This window comes from Ranitomeya imitator, chromosome 6 (assembly GCF_032444005.1).
Source record: "Ranitomeya imitator isolate aRanImi1 chromosome 6, aRanImi1.pri, whole genome shotgun sequence".
Classification (NCBI taxonomy): Eukaryota; Metazoa; Chordata; class Amphibia; order Anura; family Dendrobatidae; genus Ranitomeya; species Ranitomeya imitator.
In genome coordinates, this window is record NC_091287.1 from 575215015 (window position 1) to 575231210 (window position 16196).

General features: G+C 50.3%; 1 protein-coding gene across 1 annotated transcript in view; it reads left to right on the top strand.

The window, feature by feature from the left end:
• PPP1R16A (protein phosphatase 1 regulatory subunit 16A) overlaps positions 1-16196 on the top strand; it is an 81933-nt gene that overhangs the window by 22898 nt on the left and 42839 nt on the right. The window contains exons 3-6 of the mRNA XM_069732177.1: positions 1046-1191; positions 2755-2858; positions 2934-3058; positions 16055-16180. Of these exons, the coding sequence (XP_069588278.1) occupies positions 1046-1191; positions 2755-2858; positions 2934-3058; positions 16055-16180 (501 nt within the window). The remainder of the gene's footprint in view (positions 1-1045; positions 1192-2754; positions 2859-2933; positions 3059-16054; positions 16181-16196) is intronic.

A 16196-nucleotide genomic window follows, 5' to 3' on the forward strand; every position in this document is an offset into this window, starting at 1 on the left:
TCGTCCTCCTTCCTTGTCTCCCCCCCCTAGTCCTCCTTCTTTGTCTCCCCCCCCCTCGTCCTCCTTCCTTGTCTCCCCCCCCCCCTCGTCCTCCTTCCTTGTCTCCCCCCCCCTCGTCCTCCTTCCTTGTCTCCCCCCCCCCTCGTCCTCCTTCCTTGTCTCCCCCCCCTCGTCCTTCCTTGTCTCCCCCCCCCTCGTCCTTCCTTGTCTCCCCCCCTCGTCCTCCTTCCTTGTCTCCCCCCCCCCCTCGTCCTCCTTCCTTGTCTCCCCCCCCCCCGTCCTCCTTCCTTGTCTCCCCCCCCCTCGTCCTCCTTCCTTGTCTCCCCCCCCCCCTCGTCCTCCTTCCTTGTCTCCCCCCCCCCTCGTCCTTCCTTGTCTCCCCCCCCCCTCGTCCTCCTTCCTTGTCTCCCCCCCCCCCCTCGTCCTCCTTTCCTGTCTCCCCCCCCTCGTCCTCCTTCCTTGTCTCCCTCCCCCCCCCTCGTCCTCCTTCCTTGTCTCCCCCCCCCCCCCCCTCGTCCTCCTTCCTTGTCTCCCCCCCCCCTCGTCCTCCTTCCTTGTCTCCCCCCCCCCCCCCCCTCGTCCTCCTTCCTTGTCTCCCCCCCCTCGTCCTCCTTCCTTGTCTCCCTCCCCCCCCCCCTCGTCCTCCTTCCTTGTCTCCCCCCCCCTCGTCCTTCCTTGTCTCCCCCCCCCCCCCTCGTCCTCCTTCCTTGTCTCCCCCCCCCTCGTCCTTCCTTGTCTCCCTCCCCCCCCCCCTCGTCCTCCTTCCTTGTCTCCCCCCCCCTCGTCCTTCCTTGTCTCCCCCCCCCCCCCCTCGTCCTCCTTCCTTGTCTCCCCCCCCCCCCTCGTCCTCCTTCCTTGTCTCCCTCCCCCCCCCCCTCGTCCTCCTTCCTTGTCTCCCTCCCCCCCCCCCTCGTCCTCCTTCCTTGTCTCCCCCCCCCCCCCCCCCCTCGTCCTCCTTCCTTGTCTCCCCCCCCTCGTCCTCCTTCCTTGTCTCCCCCGCCTCCTCCTTCCTCGTCTTCGGTCATGGATGTGTTTGTGCCCTCAGTGCTGCATTGATGACTATGAGGAGATCGTCCGGTTGCTGTTGGACGCCGGAGCTGATGTGAACGCCTGCGACAGTGAACTGTGGACGCCGCTGCACGCCGCCGCCACCTGCGGACACCTGCACCTGGTGGAGCTGCTCATCCAGCAGTAAGTGTCACCATAGCAACGTGGAGGAGACCATTGTACACATGTCGGGGGGTGTCCCATAGTAACGTGGAGGAGACCATTGTACACATGTCGGGGGGTGTCCCATAGCAACGTGGAGGAGACCATTGTACACATGTCGGGGGGTGTCCCATAGTAACGTGGAGGAGACCATTGTACACATGTCGGGGGGTGTCCCATAGTAACGTGGAGAAGACCATTGTACACATGTCGGGGGGTGTCCCATAGTAACGTGGAGGAGACCATTGTACACATGTCGGGGGGTGTCCCATAGCAACGTGGAGGAGACCATTGTACACATGTCGGGGGGTGTCCCATAGTAACGTGGAGGAGACCATTGTACACATGTCGGGGGGGGGGTGTCCCATAGCAATGTGGAGGAGACCATTGTACACATGTCGGGGGGTGTCCCATAGCAATGTGGAGGAGACCATTGTACACATGTCGGGGGGTGTCCCATAGTAACGTGGAGGAGACCATTGTACACATGTCGGGGGGTGTCCCATAGTAACGTGGAGGAGACCATTGTACACATATCGGGGGGTGTCCCATAGCAACGTGGAGGAGACCATTGTACACATGTCGGGGGGTGTCCCATAGTAACGTGGAGGAGACCATTATACACATGTCGGGGGGTGTCCCATAGCAATGTGGAGGAGACCATTGTACACATGTCGGGGGGTGTCCCATAGTAACGTGGAGGAGACCATTGTACACATGTCGGGGGGTGTCCCATAGCAATGTGGAGGAGACCATTGTACACATGTCGGGGGGTGTCCCATAGTAACGTGGAGGAGACCATTGTACACATGTTGGGGGGTGTCCCATAGTAACGTGGAGGAGACCATTGTACACATGTCGGGGGGGGGTGTCCCATAGTAACGTGGAGGAGACCATTATACACATGTCGGGGGGTGTCCCATAGTAACGTGGATGAGACCATTGTACACATGTCGGGGGGGGTGTCCCATAGTAACGTGGAGGAGACCATTGTACACATGTCGGGGGGGGGGGTGTCCCATAGTAACGTGGATGAGACCATTGTACACATGTCGGGGGGTGTCCCATAGTAACGTGGATGAGACCATTGTACACATGTCGGGGGGGGTGTCCCATAGTAACGTGGATGAGACCATTGTACACATGTCGGGGGGGGTGTCCCATAGTAACGTGGATGAGACCATTGTACACATGTCGGGGGGTGTCCCATAGTAACGTGGAGGAGACCATTGTACACATGTCGGGGGGTGTCCCATAGTAACGTGGAGGAGACCATTGTACACATGTCGGGGGGTGTCCCATAGTAACGTGGATGAGACCATTGTACACATGTCGGGGGGTGTCCCATAGTAACGTGGATGAGACCATTGTACACATGTCGGGGGGTGTCCCATAGTAACGTGGAGGAGACCATTGTACACATGTCGGGGGGTGTCCCATAGTAACGTGGAGGAGACCATTGTACACATGTCGGGGGGGTGTCCCATAGTAACGTGGAGGAGACCATTGTACACATGTCGGGGTGACCGTGCTCTCTCTCCATAGCAATGCCAACCTGCTGGCTGTGAACTCTGACGGGAACATGCCCTATGACCTCTGCGAGGATGACGTCACCCTGGACCACATAGAGACCGCTATGGCTGATCAGGGTGAGTCCCGCCGCCCTCCCGCTGGCGTCTCGTGTGAAGGTTTCCTCTGACTCTCGCGGGGTCTCTCCTAACTAGGTATCACCCAGGAGAAGATCGAGGAGGCGCGGGCGGCCACCGAGGTGATGATGGTGTCTGATATCCGGCAGCTGCTGGAGTCCGGGGCCGAGGTCAACGCTCAGGACGCGGCCGGCACCAGCCTGGTGAGCGACTCCTGTGTGTGTGTGTGTGTCACTATTGTCACAGCCTGGGAGGCCGGTCAGCCACAGGTAGGACCCGACTCCGACTCCTTCATAAATGGCCAATTGGTAACAATAAATTTACTGTTGTCAAATATTAACATCGTGCTTATTCAGTTTCTCACCATCATAAGTAATCAGACCACTTAGAGCAAAAACTATATTTATTAGAATACAATTAGAATATAGCAAATAACTTTTATAAACTCTTGTAAGTAAATATGCAATAAACAGTGTTATGCAGTTAAAAAGAAGAAATCTATAAATTTGTCCTCAGTAAAGTATTGCCTCTGTCAGATCCTCCTTCATATCTGATGTAATCATTCTGAGAGCAGAGAGCGACCTCTCTACAGTAACTTGTGTTACCACTCGGGAACATCTCTGACAATGTCCGGATACAGAGGAATCGCTTGTTGTTATTTTTGATGAACGGTCAAATTTCTCCATTTCTCTTAGTGCACATGAACAATCCTGCTGAAATGTCCTGGCCGTGTTCTTTATGGGGATGACTCTTCTATGCGGGAACGCTTTGCACGGTCCTTGTGATCCAAATATTTGTCTAAATTAAATTCTTCATCAGTTGATGAGGGTGAAGATGTGGCAGGACGACCAAATTCTTCTTGTTCCTCCTGATTGTTCTGTAACCCTTTCATCCTTACTGCTATTCTTTTCCTTTACTTAGCTGTTGATCATCTAGAAGAATCCGATGCATTGGGTCTACATAAACAGCGGCCAATGAATGTTATTTTGTAATAGTGGCTCCTCTCTCCATATCATTGATGTAGCGATGCCACTTGCAATTAACCCTCCTCTTTGGGACAGGCGAAACATCAGGTTCTTCCGCTCCTGTAAGAAAATACCTGGAGTTACGTCCTCTGCTTGTCATTTTTTAGTAAATGGCTGCTCAGCAATTTTTCCAGCTCAGTCGCCTGATTCCACTGACTTTCATTTAGCGTCAGTTGAGGGTTGGCCATGTCTACAAGAAAGGTTTTCAGTTCAACCAAGCGCTGAATCATTACGTAAGTACTGCCCCATCGTGTGGCTTGATCAATAATCGCCCCTTTTCCAGCACGTCTCTTCAAAATTGAGTCCACTTTAGGGGTTCTGACAACACCAGCCAATGTTCTCACCTTGCCAATCAGGGCAGCAGCATGTCCTTCTTGCAGACTGTCTTATAGCCAGCTGTAGCGTATGCACAACACCGCGCATGTGATGAATGAAAGAACGTACTGACACAGTTTCACAAGATCATCTAAACTATCATGTCGCCGTTCATCTGAAGCAACTTCAGTTTGCTCCTCGGTTACAATACGGTGTTCCTCTATTTCAGACATCTCTGTGTCTGTGGACCCAGAATGTTCTTCTAGCTGCTGGTCACCATCATTACTCTCATTCATTAGCTTAATAGAACTTATCATATTTGAAGCATTGTCAGTTACGACAGAAAGAACTTGCTAGTTTTTAAGTTCATAGACTTGTAGAACCTTTTCCACCAAGACCTGGAGAAACTCACTGGTGTGATGAGCTTTGGTGTCTTTTACTGCCAATGTCTTGGGAACTATTTCATTCTTGTCACAAACAAATAGGACATTGATGGCAAAATAGTTCCCTCTGTGACGTGTGCAGGCATCCATTTTAAGAAACAGAAACCTTCCCTTGAGAGTTTTTTTAAGTTCTTCCTTTTGTTTAAACGCTTCTTCGATTACTAATTTTCTAATACTCTCTCTCTCCAGAGAAACATCAAGCTTGCGGGCCATTTCCCCATTCAGACACATAAAAGCTGGTCGTGAAAATAATGAAATAGGCACACTATCCTTTACAACAAGCTCTGTGATCTGTTTTTTAAATGTATCTACTGTCATTGTCACAGTAACTTTGTCACTGACAAAATATATTGCAACTGATGGCTGCAAAGTTCTCTGCTCCTTTGTTTGGCTGGAAGAGCTGGGCACTGGTTCATTGGTTTGGATGCAGTCTTTCTCATCCACTGCTTTCAGTACTTCTGGATGAAAGAGCTGTAAATGTCTCTTTAGATTAGAAGCTCTGGTAGGAGCATTTTTTATCTTTGCCTGAGTATGCACTGATCTTGGCTTCACAGCATTTGTTTTCGTCTGGATCATTTGTCATACACTGACAGACATAATGTTTTCTATCTCGAGTGATGGTGAAATGTTCAAATACAGCTGATTTAATGTGATGCTTCTTTGCATTCTCAGGTTTTTAATTCTGCATTCACAATCCAAATGACAATTGTTTTTCCTAAAAACAATTGTACAAAATTATTGCCAGGTCGTAGAACTGATATAGGGGTCAGTAATACTGTTATTCCCCATGTACTCACAGTTAACTGATGCAAAGTTTGTTGAAAGGATAATACTTCTTACAGTCTTCCTCTTCTGTGTAGCAGCTGTGAGATGCTTGGAAGACGCACAACAAACATCTAGTCTAGAGGAGGAGCTTTACTACTAAAGGTACCGTCACACTGAACGATATCGCTAGCGATCCGTGGCGTTGCAGCGTCCTGGCTAGCGGTATCGTTCAGTTTGACAGGCAGCAGCGATCAGGATCCTGCTGTGATGTCGTTGGTCGCTGCATAAAGTCCAGCACTTTATTTCGTCGCTGGACCTCATGCAGACATCGCTGAATCGGCGTGTGTGACGCCGATTCAGCGATATCTTCACTGGTAACCAGGGTAAACATCGGGTTACTAAGCGCAGGGCCGCGCTTAGTAACCCGATGTTTACCCTGGTTACCAGCGTAAAAGTAAAAAAAAAAACACACTACATACTTACCTTCCGCTGTCTGTCCCCCGGCGCTGTGCTTCTCTGCACTGGCTGTGAGCGCCGGCCAGCCGGAAAGCACAGCAGTGACGTCACCGCTCTGCTTTCCGGCTGCCCGGCGCTCACAGCCAGTGCAGAGTAAAGTAGCGCCGGGGACAGACAGCGGAAGGTAAGTATGTAGTGTTTTTTTTTTTTTTACTTTTACGCTGGTAACCAGGGTAAACATCGGGTTACTAAGTGCGGCCCTGCGTTTAGTAACCCGATGTTTACCCTGGTTACGGGGACCTCGGGGTTGCTGGAGAGCGGTCTGTGTGACAGCTCTCCAGCGACCAAACAGCGACGCTGCAGCGATCGACATCGTTGTCGGTATCGCTGCAGCGTCGCTTAGTGTGACGGTACCTTAAGAATTTGCAACACATTTTCACTTTCAGTTTCATACATTGTAAGTAGGGGGGGTTGGGGCAGCATGAGGTTAACCAAGTATAAGATTAGATAAGGGCAGTGGAGAACAGTGACAAAAGGCAGGGAGCCAGCACACCGAGGAAATACAGGAAGCACGGATCTCCGTCCTGACGTGACGTGAAGAATATCCAAAAAACGAAAAGATGATCCAGCTTCCAAATAAAATATAAAAGTTTAATCCAACATATTAAAATAAGGAGACAACTCCTGGGACGGCATCATACACATAGTAAGGCGAGCGACGCGTTTCGACCAAGCGGTCTTTATCACAGCTCTGTTTATCACAGAGCTGTGATAAAGACCGCTTGGTCGAAACGCGTCGCTCGCCTTACTATGTGTATGATGCCGTCCCAGGAGTTGTCTCCTTATTTTAATATGTTGGATTAAACTTTTATATTTTATTTGGAAGCTGGATCATCTTTTCGTTTTTTGAGAACAGTGACACACAAGAAGTAAGAAATGTCTCTATCTCCTGCAGAACTGCTTATCACTGTTGTTCATGGTTTGATAGAACATATATTTGAGTAACATTTATAAAATTCATATGAAAGTTCAATTATGAAATATTAATACATTTTTTTTAAAAGCTGGAGTTGGTACATTTCTACCGACTCCGACTCCAACCAAAACTAACTCCAACTCCACGACTCCAACTCCACAGCCCTGGTATATACCTGTGTGCCATCTCCTCCTGTATATAGTATATACCTGTGTGTCATCTCTCCTGTATATAGTATATATCTGTGTGTCATCTCCTCCTGTATATAGTATATACCTGTGTGTCATCTCCCCTGTATATATATGTACCTGTATGTCATCTCTTCCTCTATATAGTATATACCAGTGTGTCATCTCTCCTGTATATAGTATATATCTGTGTGTCATCTCCCCTGTATATAGTATATACCTGTGTGTCATCTCTCCTGTATATAGTATATATCTGTGTGTCATCTCCTCCTGTATATAGTATATACCTGTGTGTCATCTCTCCTGTATATAGTATATATCTGTGTGTCATCTCCTCCTGTATATAGTATATACCTGTGTGTCATCTCCCCTGTATATATATGTACCTGTATGTCATCTCTTCCTCTATATAGTATATACCAGTGTGTCATCTCTCCTGTATATAGTATATATCTGTGTGTCATCTCCCCTGTATATAGTATATACCTGTGTGTCATCTCCCCTGTATATATATGTACCTGTATGTCATCTCTTCCTCTATATAGTATATACCTGTGTCATCTCCCCTGTATATATATGTACCTGTATGTCATCTCTTCCTCTATATAGTATATACCTGTGTGTCATCTCTCCTGTATATAGTATATATCTGTGTGTCATCTCCTCCTGTATATAGTATATACCTGTGTGTCATCTCCCCTGTATATATATGTACCTGTATGTCATCTCTTCCTCTATATAGTATATACCAGTGTGTCATCTCTCCTGTATATAGTATATATCTGTGTGTCATCTCCTCCTGTATATAGTATATACCTGTGTGTCATCTCTCCTGTATATAGTATATACCTGTATGTCATCTCCTGTATATAGTATATACCTGTGTGTCATCTCCTCCTGTATTAGACCTCGTTCACACGTTATTTGCTCAGTATTTTTACCTCAGTATTTGTAAGCTAAATTGGCAGCCTGATAAATCCCCAGCCAACAGGAAGCCCTCCCCCTGGCAGTATATATTAGCTCACACATACACATAATAGACAGGTCATGTGACTGACAGCTGCCGTATTTCCTATATGGTACATTTGTTGCTCTTGTAGTTTGTCTGCTTATTAATCAGATTTTTATTTTTGAAGGATAATACCAGACTTGTGTGTGTTTTAGGGCGAGTTTCATGTGTCAAGTTGTGTGTGTTGAGTTTTGTGTGGTGACATGCATGTAGCAACTTTTTGTGTGTCGAGTTGCATGTGGCAGGTTAGTGTAGCAAGTTGTGTGCAGCAAGTTTTACGCATGGCGAGTTTTGTGTGGTGCGTTTTGAGTATGTGCAAGTTTTGTGTCAGGCAACTTTTGTGCATGTGGCAAGTTTTGCGTGTGGCGAGTTTTCCATGTGGTGAGTTTTGCGCGTGTGGCGAGTTTTGCATGAGCCTGGTTTTGCGTGAGCCTAGTTTTGCGCGTGGCGAGTTTTGAGCGGCGACTTTTGTGTTTCGCCTTTTATGTGGCGAGGTTGGTGTATGTGTGGTGAAATGTGTGCTGAGGGTGGTATATGTGTTCAAGCACGTGGTAGTGTGTAGCGCATTTTGTGTGTGTTCATATCCCCGTGTGTGGTGAGTATCCCATGTCGGGGCCCCACCTTAGCAACTGATCGGTATATACTCTTTGGCGCCATCCCTCTCACTCTTTAAGTCCCCCTTGTTCACATCTGGCAGCTGTCAATTTGCCTCCAACACTTTTCCTTTCACTTTTTCCCCATTATGTAGATAGGGGCAAAATTGTTTGGTGAATTGGAACGCGTGGGGTTAAAATTTCGCCTCACAACGTAGCCTATGACGCTCTCAGGGTCCAGACGTGTGACTGTGCAAAATTTTGTGGCTGTAGCTGCGACGGTGCAGATGCCAATCCCGGACATTTACCAGATCCGGCGCCCACTATCTTCCATTCTAGCTGTCCGGTTTTTCGCCGCAGACAAAAAACGTAACTTTGTATGTTTTTTCCAGTCTATGAGAAAACAATGGATCCAGAGGCATCATTCGCCGAATCTGTTTTTTTTTCAAAAGTCGCCGGATTGAGCCTGATGGCAAAAACCTGATGTGTGAAAGCAGCCTAAGAAAAAAGGATTAACCTGATCGCTAAATGGCGTAGCGAGAAAAGTCAAAACACCAGAATTACGTTTTTTTTTCGTCACCTTGACATTGCATTAAAATGCAATGAGGGGCGATCAAAAGAACGTATCTGCATCAAAATGGTGTAAAAAACAAAACAAAAACAGCTTGGCACGCGGAAGGTGAGCCCTCACCTGACCCGAGATCACGAAAAATGGACACGCTACAGGTATCGGAAAATGGCGCAATTTTTCTCTTTTTTTAAAGCAACGTTTGGAATTTTTTTTACCACTTAGATAAAAAATAACCTGGACATGTTTGGTGTCTATGAACTCGTACTGACCTGGAGAATCATAATGGCAGGTCAGTTTAAGCATTTAGTGAACCTAGCAAAAAACCCAAACAAAAAACAAGTGTGGGATTGCACTTTTTTTGTAATTTCATTGCACTTGGAATTTTTGTTTCCCGTTTTCTAGTACACGACATGCTAAAACCAATGGTATTATTCAAAAGTACAACTCGTCCCGCAAAAAATAAGCCCTCACATGACCATAGTGACGGAAAAATAAACAATTATGGCTCTGGGAAGGAGGGGAGCAAAAAACGAAAACGCAAAACCGAAAAAAAGCTCCGGGGGTGAAGGTAATTTCACACACAACCCAAAATATTGGCCGGACACAAACCAAGCCTTTCCAAAAGTGTACATGAAAGAAAATCGGAGAAGTGAGGTCATCATGATGAAGACACATGTACTACGAGGAGGAACAGCACGGAGCAACCCAGGGCTGAAGTAAGGAGCTACGAGGAGGAACAGCGCAGAGCCGCCCAGGGCTGCAGCAAGGAGCTACGAGGAAGAGCAGCACGGAGCCGCCCAGGGCTACAGCAAGGAGCTACGAGGAAGAGCAGCACGGAGCCGCCCAGGGCTGCAGCAAGGAGCTATGAGGAGGAACAGCGTGGAGCTGTCCAGGGCTGCAGCAAGGAGCTATGAGGAGGAACAGCGCGGAGCCGTCCAGGGCTGCAGCAAGGAGCTACAAGGAGGAACAGCGCGGAGCCGCCCAGGGCTACAGCAAGGAGCTACGAGGAAGAGCAGCACGGAGCCGCCCAGGGCTGAAGTAAGGAGCTATGAGGAGGAACAGCGCGGAGCCGTCCAGGGCTGCAGCAAGGAGCTATGAGGAGGAACAGCGCGGAGCCGTCCAGGGCTGCAGCAAGGAGCTATGAGGAGGAACAGCGCGGAGCCGTCCAGGGCTGCAGCAAGGAGCTATGAGGAGGAGCAGCGTGGAGCATTTGAAAGTCCAGACTACAGAGAAATGAAGTATACTTTCTGTCATTCCTGGTTTTAATGTTTTTGTCAAACTTCAAGTTTTTCTTACTTGAGGACGTTTCACTGGAGAGTCTACTTTTTTCTAGAATTGTCAGTAAGCATCTTTGTTTCCAGCATGTGATGCTCGTTCGCACTCACCTGTGGCAAGTAACATATTGGCAATGTGAAAATCCCACCTGAAACCAGATAAAAGGGGATAAGTTGCCTCAATCTTTGCATTGTGTGTCTGTGTGTGCCACACTAAGCATGGAGAACAGAAAGAGGAGATAAGAACTGTCTGAGGACTGGAGAACCTCAATATCACCAATCTGAAGGTTACAAGTCCATCGCCAGAGATCGTATGTTCCTTTGTCCACAGTGCACAACATAATGAAGAAGTTTACGACCCCTGGTACTGTAGCTAATCTCCCTGGACAGAAGAGAAAAATTGATAAAAGGTTGCAACGCAGGATAGTCTGGATGGTGGATCAACCCCAGTCAAGGTCCAAAGAAATCCAAGCTGTCCTTCAGACTGAAGGGTCTCAGTGTCAGCACGGACTATCTGTCCACATAGAAATGAAATGCTATGTCAGGAGACCCCAAAGGACCCCATTGCTTACACAGAGACATAAAAAAGCTAGTCTGCAGTTTTCCAAACTGTATGTGACTAACCAAAATCCTTCTGGGAAAGCGTCTTGTCGACAGATGAGACCAAGATAGAAGCTTATGATAAAGCACTCTACTGTTTACAGAAAACGCCATTAGGCTACAAAGAAAAGAACACAGCACCTACAGTCAGACATGGTGGATGGTCACAGCTGGTTTGCGGTTGTTTTGTTGCCTCTAGCACTGGATGCCTTTACTGTGCAAGGCATCATGAAATCTGAGGATTACCAAAGTGTTTTGGGTGGCAGTGTAGGGCCTGGTGTCAGAAAGCTGGGTGTCCGTCTTAGGTCATGGGTCTTCCAGCAGGACACACAAAGTCCCCAGAAATAGATGCACTGGAGAGTTGTGAAGTGGCTGCAATGAGCCCAGACATAAATCTTATTGATCCCCTGTGGAGAGATCTTACAATATCTGTTGGGAGAAGGTGAAATATGAGACCAGGAACAGATTGTAAGAAGAGTCCAAGATCCCGGCTGAGAGGAGTAAGAAGCTTGTGGATGGTTATAGAAGAGTCCAAGATCCCGGCTGAGAGGAGGAAGAAGGTTGTGGATGGTTATAGAAGAGTCCAAGATCCCGGCTGAGAGGAGGAAGAAGCTTGTGGCTGGTTATAGAAGAGTCCAAGATCCCGGCTGAGAGGAGGAAGAAGCTTGTGGATGGTTATAGGAGAGTCCAAGATCCCGGCTGAGAGGAGGAAGAAGCTTGTGGATGGTTATAGGAGAGTCCAAGATCCCGGCTGAGAGGAGGAAGAAGCTTGTGGATGGTTATAGAAGAGTCCAAGATCCCGGCTGAGAGGAGGAAGAAGCTTGTGGATGGTTATAGGAGAGTCCAAGATCCCGGCTGAGAGGAGGAAGAAGCTTGTGGATGGTTATAGGAGAGTCCAAGATCCCGACTGAGAGGAGGAAGAAGCTTGTGGATGGTTATAGAAGAGTCCAAGATCCCAGCTGAGAGGAGTAAGAAGCTTGTGGATGGTTATAGAAGAGTCCAAGTTCCCGACTGAGAGGAGGAAGAAGCTTGTGGATGGTTATAGAAGAGTCCAAGATCCCGGCTGAGAGGAGGAAGAAGCTTGTGGATGGTTATAGAAGAGTCCAAGATCCCGGCTGAGAGGAGGAAGAAGCTTGTGGATGGTTATAGAAGAGTCCAAGTTCCCGACTGAGAGGAGTAAGAAGCTTGTGGATGGTTATAGGAGAGTCCAAGATCCCAGCTGAGAGGAGTAAGAAGCTTGTGGATGGTTATAGAAGAGTCCAAGATCCCGGCTGAGAGGAGTAAGAAGCTTGTGGATGGTTATAGAAGAGTCCAAGATCCCGACTGAGAGGAGTAAGAGGCTTGTGGATGGTTATAGGAGAGTCCAAGTTCCCGGCTGAGAGGAGGAAGAAGCTTGTGGATGGTTATAGAAGAGTCCAAGATCCCGGCTGAGAGGAGGAAGAAGCTTGTGGATGGTCATAGGAAGCGACCGACTGCAGTTATTCTGAAGGGCGTGACCAAATATTAAGGAGGGCGCCAACAATTGTGTCCGCCGTATTTTATGTGAAATTATGTCCAATTTGCCTTTTTTGTGTTGTTCCAATAAACACAAAGGAAATAAGTGGAAAAGAAAGCGTGTAATTGTAATAATTGTTTGGGAGAAACACTTTCAGCGATGACTGTGTTGGTTCAGTTTACGTGTGTGTGTGCTGACACCAGAGAACAATAACCCCAGCAGTAATAACCGTCCTTACTGTAATACTGACAAGTGCCCCCCATTTCCCGGGCTGGCGGACCTCCGCTGGTCTCACATCTGCCGCCTCCTTCTGTGTTCTCAGCTCTCAGCCTCATGTATAATTCACACCTTATTCCCGGTGTCAGGTGACATCTTGTGTGTAAGGAGATGTCTGTGCCCAACGGGCGAGCGTCATTACCTAGTGAACGCCCGCCAGACTGTCACATACCCTGGTTTATAGCGAACTGCCCCTAATGCACGGGGAGCAACTCATCCCTGCCCCTAATGCACGGGGAGCAACTCATCCCTGCCCCTAATACACGGGGAGCAACTCATCCCTGCCCCTAATACACGGGGAGCAACTCATCCCTGCCCCTAATACACGGGGAGCAACTCATCCCAGCCCCTAATACACGGGGAGCAACTCATCCCTGCCCCTAATACACGGGGAGCAACTCATCCCTGCCCCTAATACACGGGGAGCAACTCATCCCTGCCCCTAATGCACCGGGAGCAACTCATCCCTGCCCCTAATGCACCGGGAGCAACTCATCCCTGCCCCTAATACACGGGGAGCAACTCATCCCTGCCCCTAATACACGGGGAGCAACTCATCCCTGCCCCTAATGCACCGGGAGCAACTCATCCCTGCCCCTAATACACAGGGAGCAACTCATCCCTGCCCCTAATGCACGGGGAGCAACTCATCCCTGCCCCTAATGCACGGGGAGCAACTCATCCCTGCCCCTAATACACGGGGAGCAACTCATCCCTGCCCCTAATACACGGGGAGCAACTCATCCCTGCCCCTAATGCACGGGGAGCAACTCATCCCTGCCCCTAATACACGGGGAGCAACTCATCCCTGCCCCTAATACACGGGGAGCAACTCATCCCTGCCCCTAATACACGGGGAGCAACTCATCCCAGCCCCTAATACACGGGGAGCAACTCATCCCTGCCCCTAATACACGGGGAGCAACTCATCCCTGCCCCTAATACACGGGGAGCAACTCATCCCTGCCCCTAATACACGGGGAGCAACTCATCCCTGCCCCTAATACACGGGGAGCAACTCATCCCTGCCCCTAATACACGGGGAGCAACTCATCCCAGCCCCTAATACACGGGGAGCAACTCATCCCTGCCCCTAATACACGGGGAGCAACTCATCCCTGCCCCTAATACACGGGGAGCAACTCATCCCTGCCCCTAATACACGGGGAGCAACTCATCCCTGCCCCTAATACACGGGGAGAAACTCATCCCTGCCCCTAATACACGGGGAGCAACTCATCCCTGCCCCTAATACACGGGGAGCAACTCATCCCTGCCCCTAATACACGGGGAGCAACTCATCCCTGCCCCTAATACACGGGGAGCAACTCATCCCAGCCCCTAATACACGGGGAGCAACTCATCCCTGCCCCTAATACACGGGGAGCAACTCATCCCAGCCCCTAATACACGGGGAGCAACTCATCCCAGCCCCTAATACACGGGGAGCAACTCATCCCAGCCCCTAATACACGGGGAGCAACTCATCCCTGCCCCTAATACACGGGGAGCAACTCATCCCAGCCCCTAATACACGGGGAGCAACTCATCCCTGCCCCTAATACACGGGGAGCAACTCATCCCTGCCCCTAATACACGGGGAGCAACTCATCCCAGCCCCTAATACACGGGGAGCAACTCATCCCTGCCCCTAATACACGGGGAGCAACTCATCCCTGCCCCTAATGCACGGGGAGCAACTCATCCCTGCCCCTAATGCACGGGGAGCAACTCATCCCTGCCCCTAATGCACGGGGAGCAACTCATCCCTGCCCCTAATACACGGGGAGCAACTCATCCCTGCCCCTAATACACGGGGAGCAACTCATCCCAGCCCCTAATACACGGGGAGCAACTCATCCCCCCCCCTAATACACGGGGAGCAACTCATCCCTGCCCCTAATACACGGGGAGCAACTCATCTCCCCCCCCCCCCCCCCCCTCTAATACACGGGGAGCAACTCATCTCCCCCCCCCCCCCCCCCCAATACATGGGGTGCTGCTCATCTCCCCCCTCTTAATACATGGGGAGCAGCTTGTCCCTCCCCCCCCTCTAATACACGGGGAGCAACTCATCCCTGCCCCTAATACACGGGGAGCAACTCATCCCTGCCCCTAATGCACGGGGAGCAACTCATCCCTGCCCCTAATACACGGGGAGCAACTCATCCCTGCCCCTAATACACGGGGAGCAACTCATCCCTGCCCCTAATACACGGGGAGCAACTCATCCCTGCCCCTAATACACGGGGAGCAACTCATCCCAGCCCCTAATACACGGGGAGCAACTCATCCCTGCCCCTAATGCACCGGGAGCAACTCATCCCTGCCCCTAATACACGGGGAGCAACTCATCCCTGCCCCTAATACACGGGGAGCAACTCATCCCTGCCCCTAATACACGGGGAGCAACTCATCCCAGCCCCTAATACACGGGGAGCAACTCATCCCAGCCCCTAATACACGGGGAGCAACTCATCCCTGCCCCTAATACACGGGGAGCAACTCATCCCTGCCCCTAATACACGGGGAGAAACTCATCCCTGCCCCTAATACACGGGGAGAAACTCATCCCTGCCCCTAATACACGGGGAGCAACTCATCCCAGCCCCTAATACACGGGGAGCAACTCATCCCTGCCCCTAATACACGGGGAGCAACTCATCCCAGCCCCTAATACACGGGGAGCAACTCATCCCTGCCCCTAATACACGGGGAGCAACTCATCTCCCCCCCCCCCCCTCTAATACACGGGGAGCAACTCATCTCCCCCCCCCCCCCCCCCCAATACATGGGGTGCTGCTCATCTCCCCCCTCTTAATACATGGGGAGCAGCTTGTCCCTCCCCCCCTCTAATACACGGGGAGCAACTCATCTCCCCCCCCCCCCCCCCCAATACATGGGGTGCTGCTCATCTCCCCCCTCTTAATACATGGGGAGCAGCTTGTCCCTCCCCCCCTCTAATACACAGGGAGCACCTCATCTTCCCCCCCAATACACGGGGAGCAGCTCATCTCCCCCTCCCCTAATACACGGGGAGCAACTCATCTCCCCCCCCCCCCAATACGCATGGAGCAGCTCATCTTCCCCCCCCAATACGCATGGAGCAGCTCATCTCCCCTTCCCCCCTCCCTTATACACGGGGAGCAGCTCATCTTTTCCCCTCTCTAATGCACCGACCTCAGGACTGTGACCTCTTCCTCTGTATTACAGCTACATATTGCTGCAGCGAATGGTTACGTGGCGGCGGCGGAGCTTCTGCTGGAACACATGGCCTCATTGAATGCTCGGGACAGTGATGGTTGGGAGCCGCTCCATGCCGCAGCTTGTTGGGGTCAGGTAAGTGCCTGTCCGC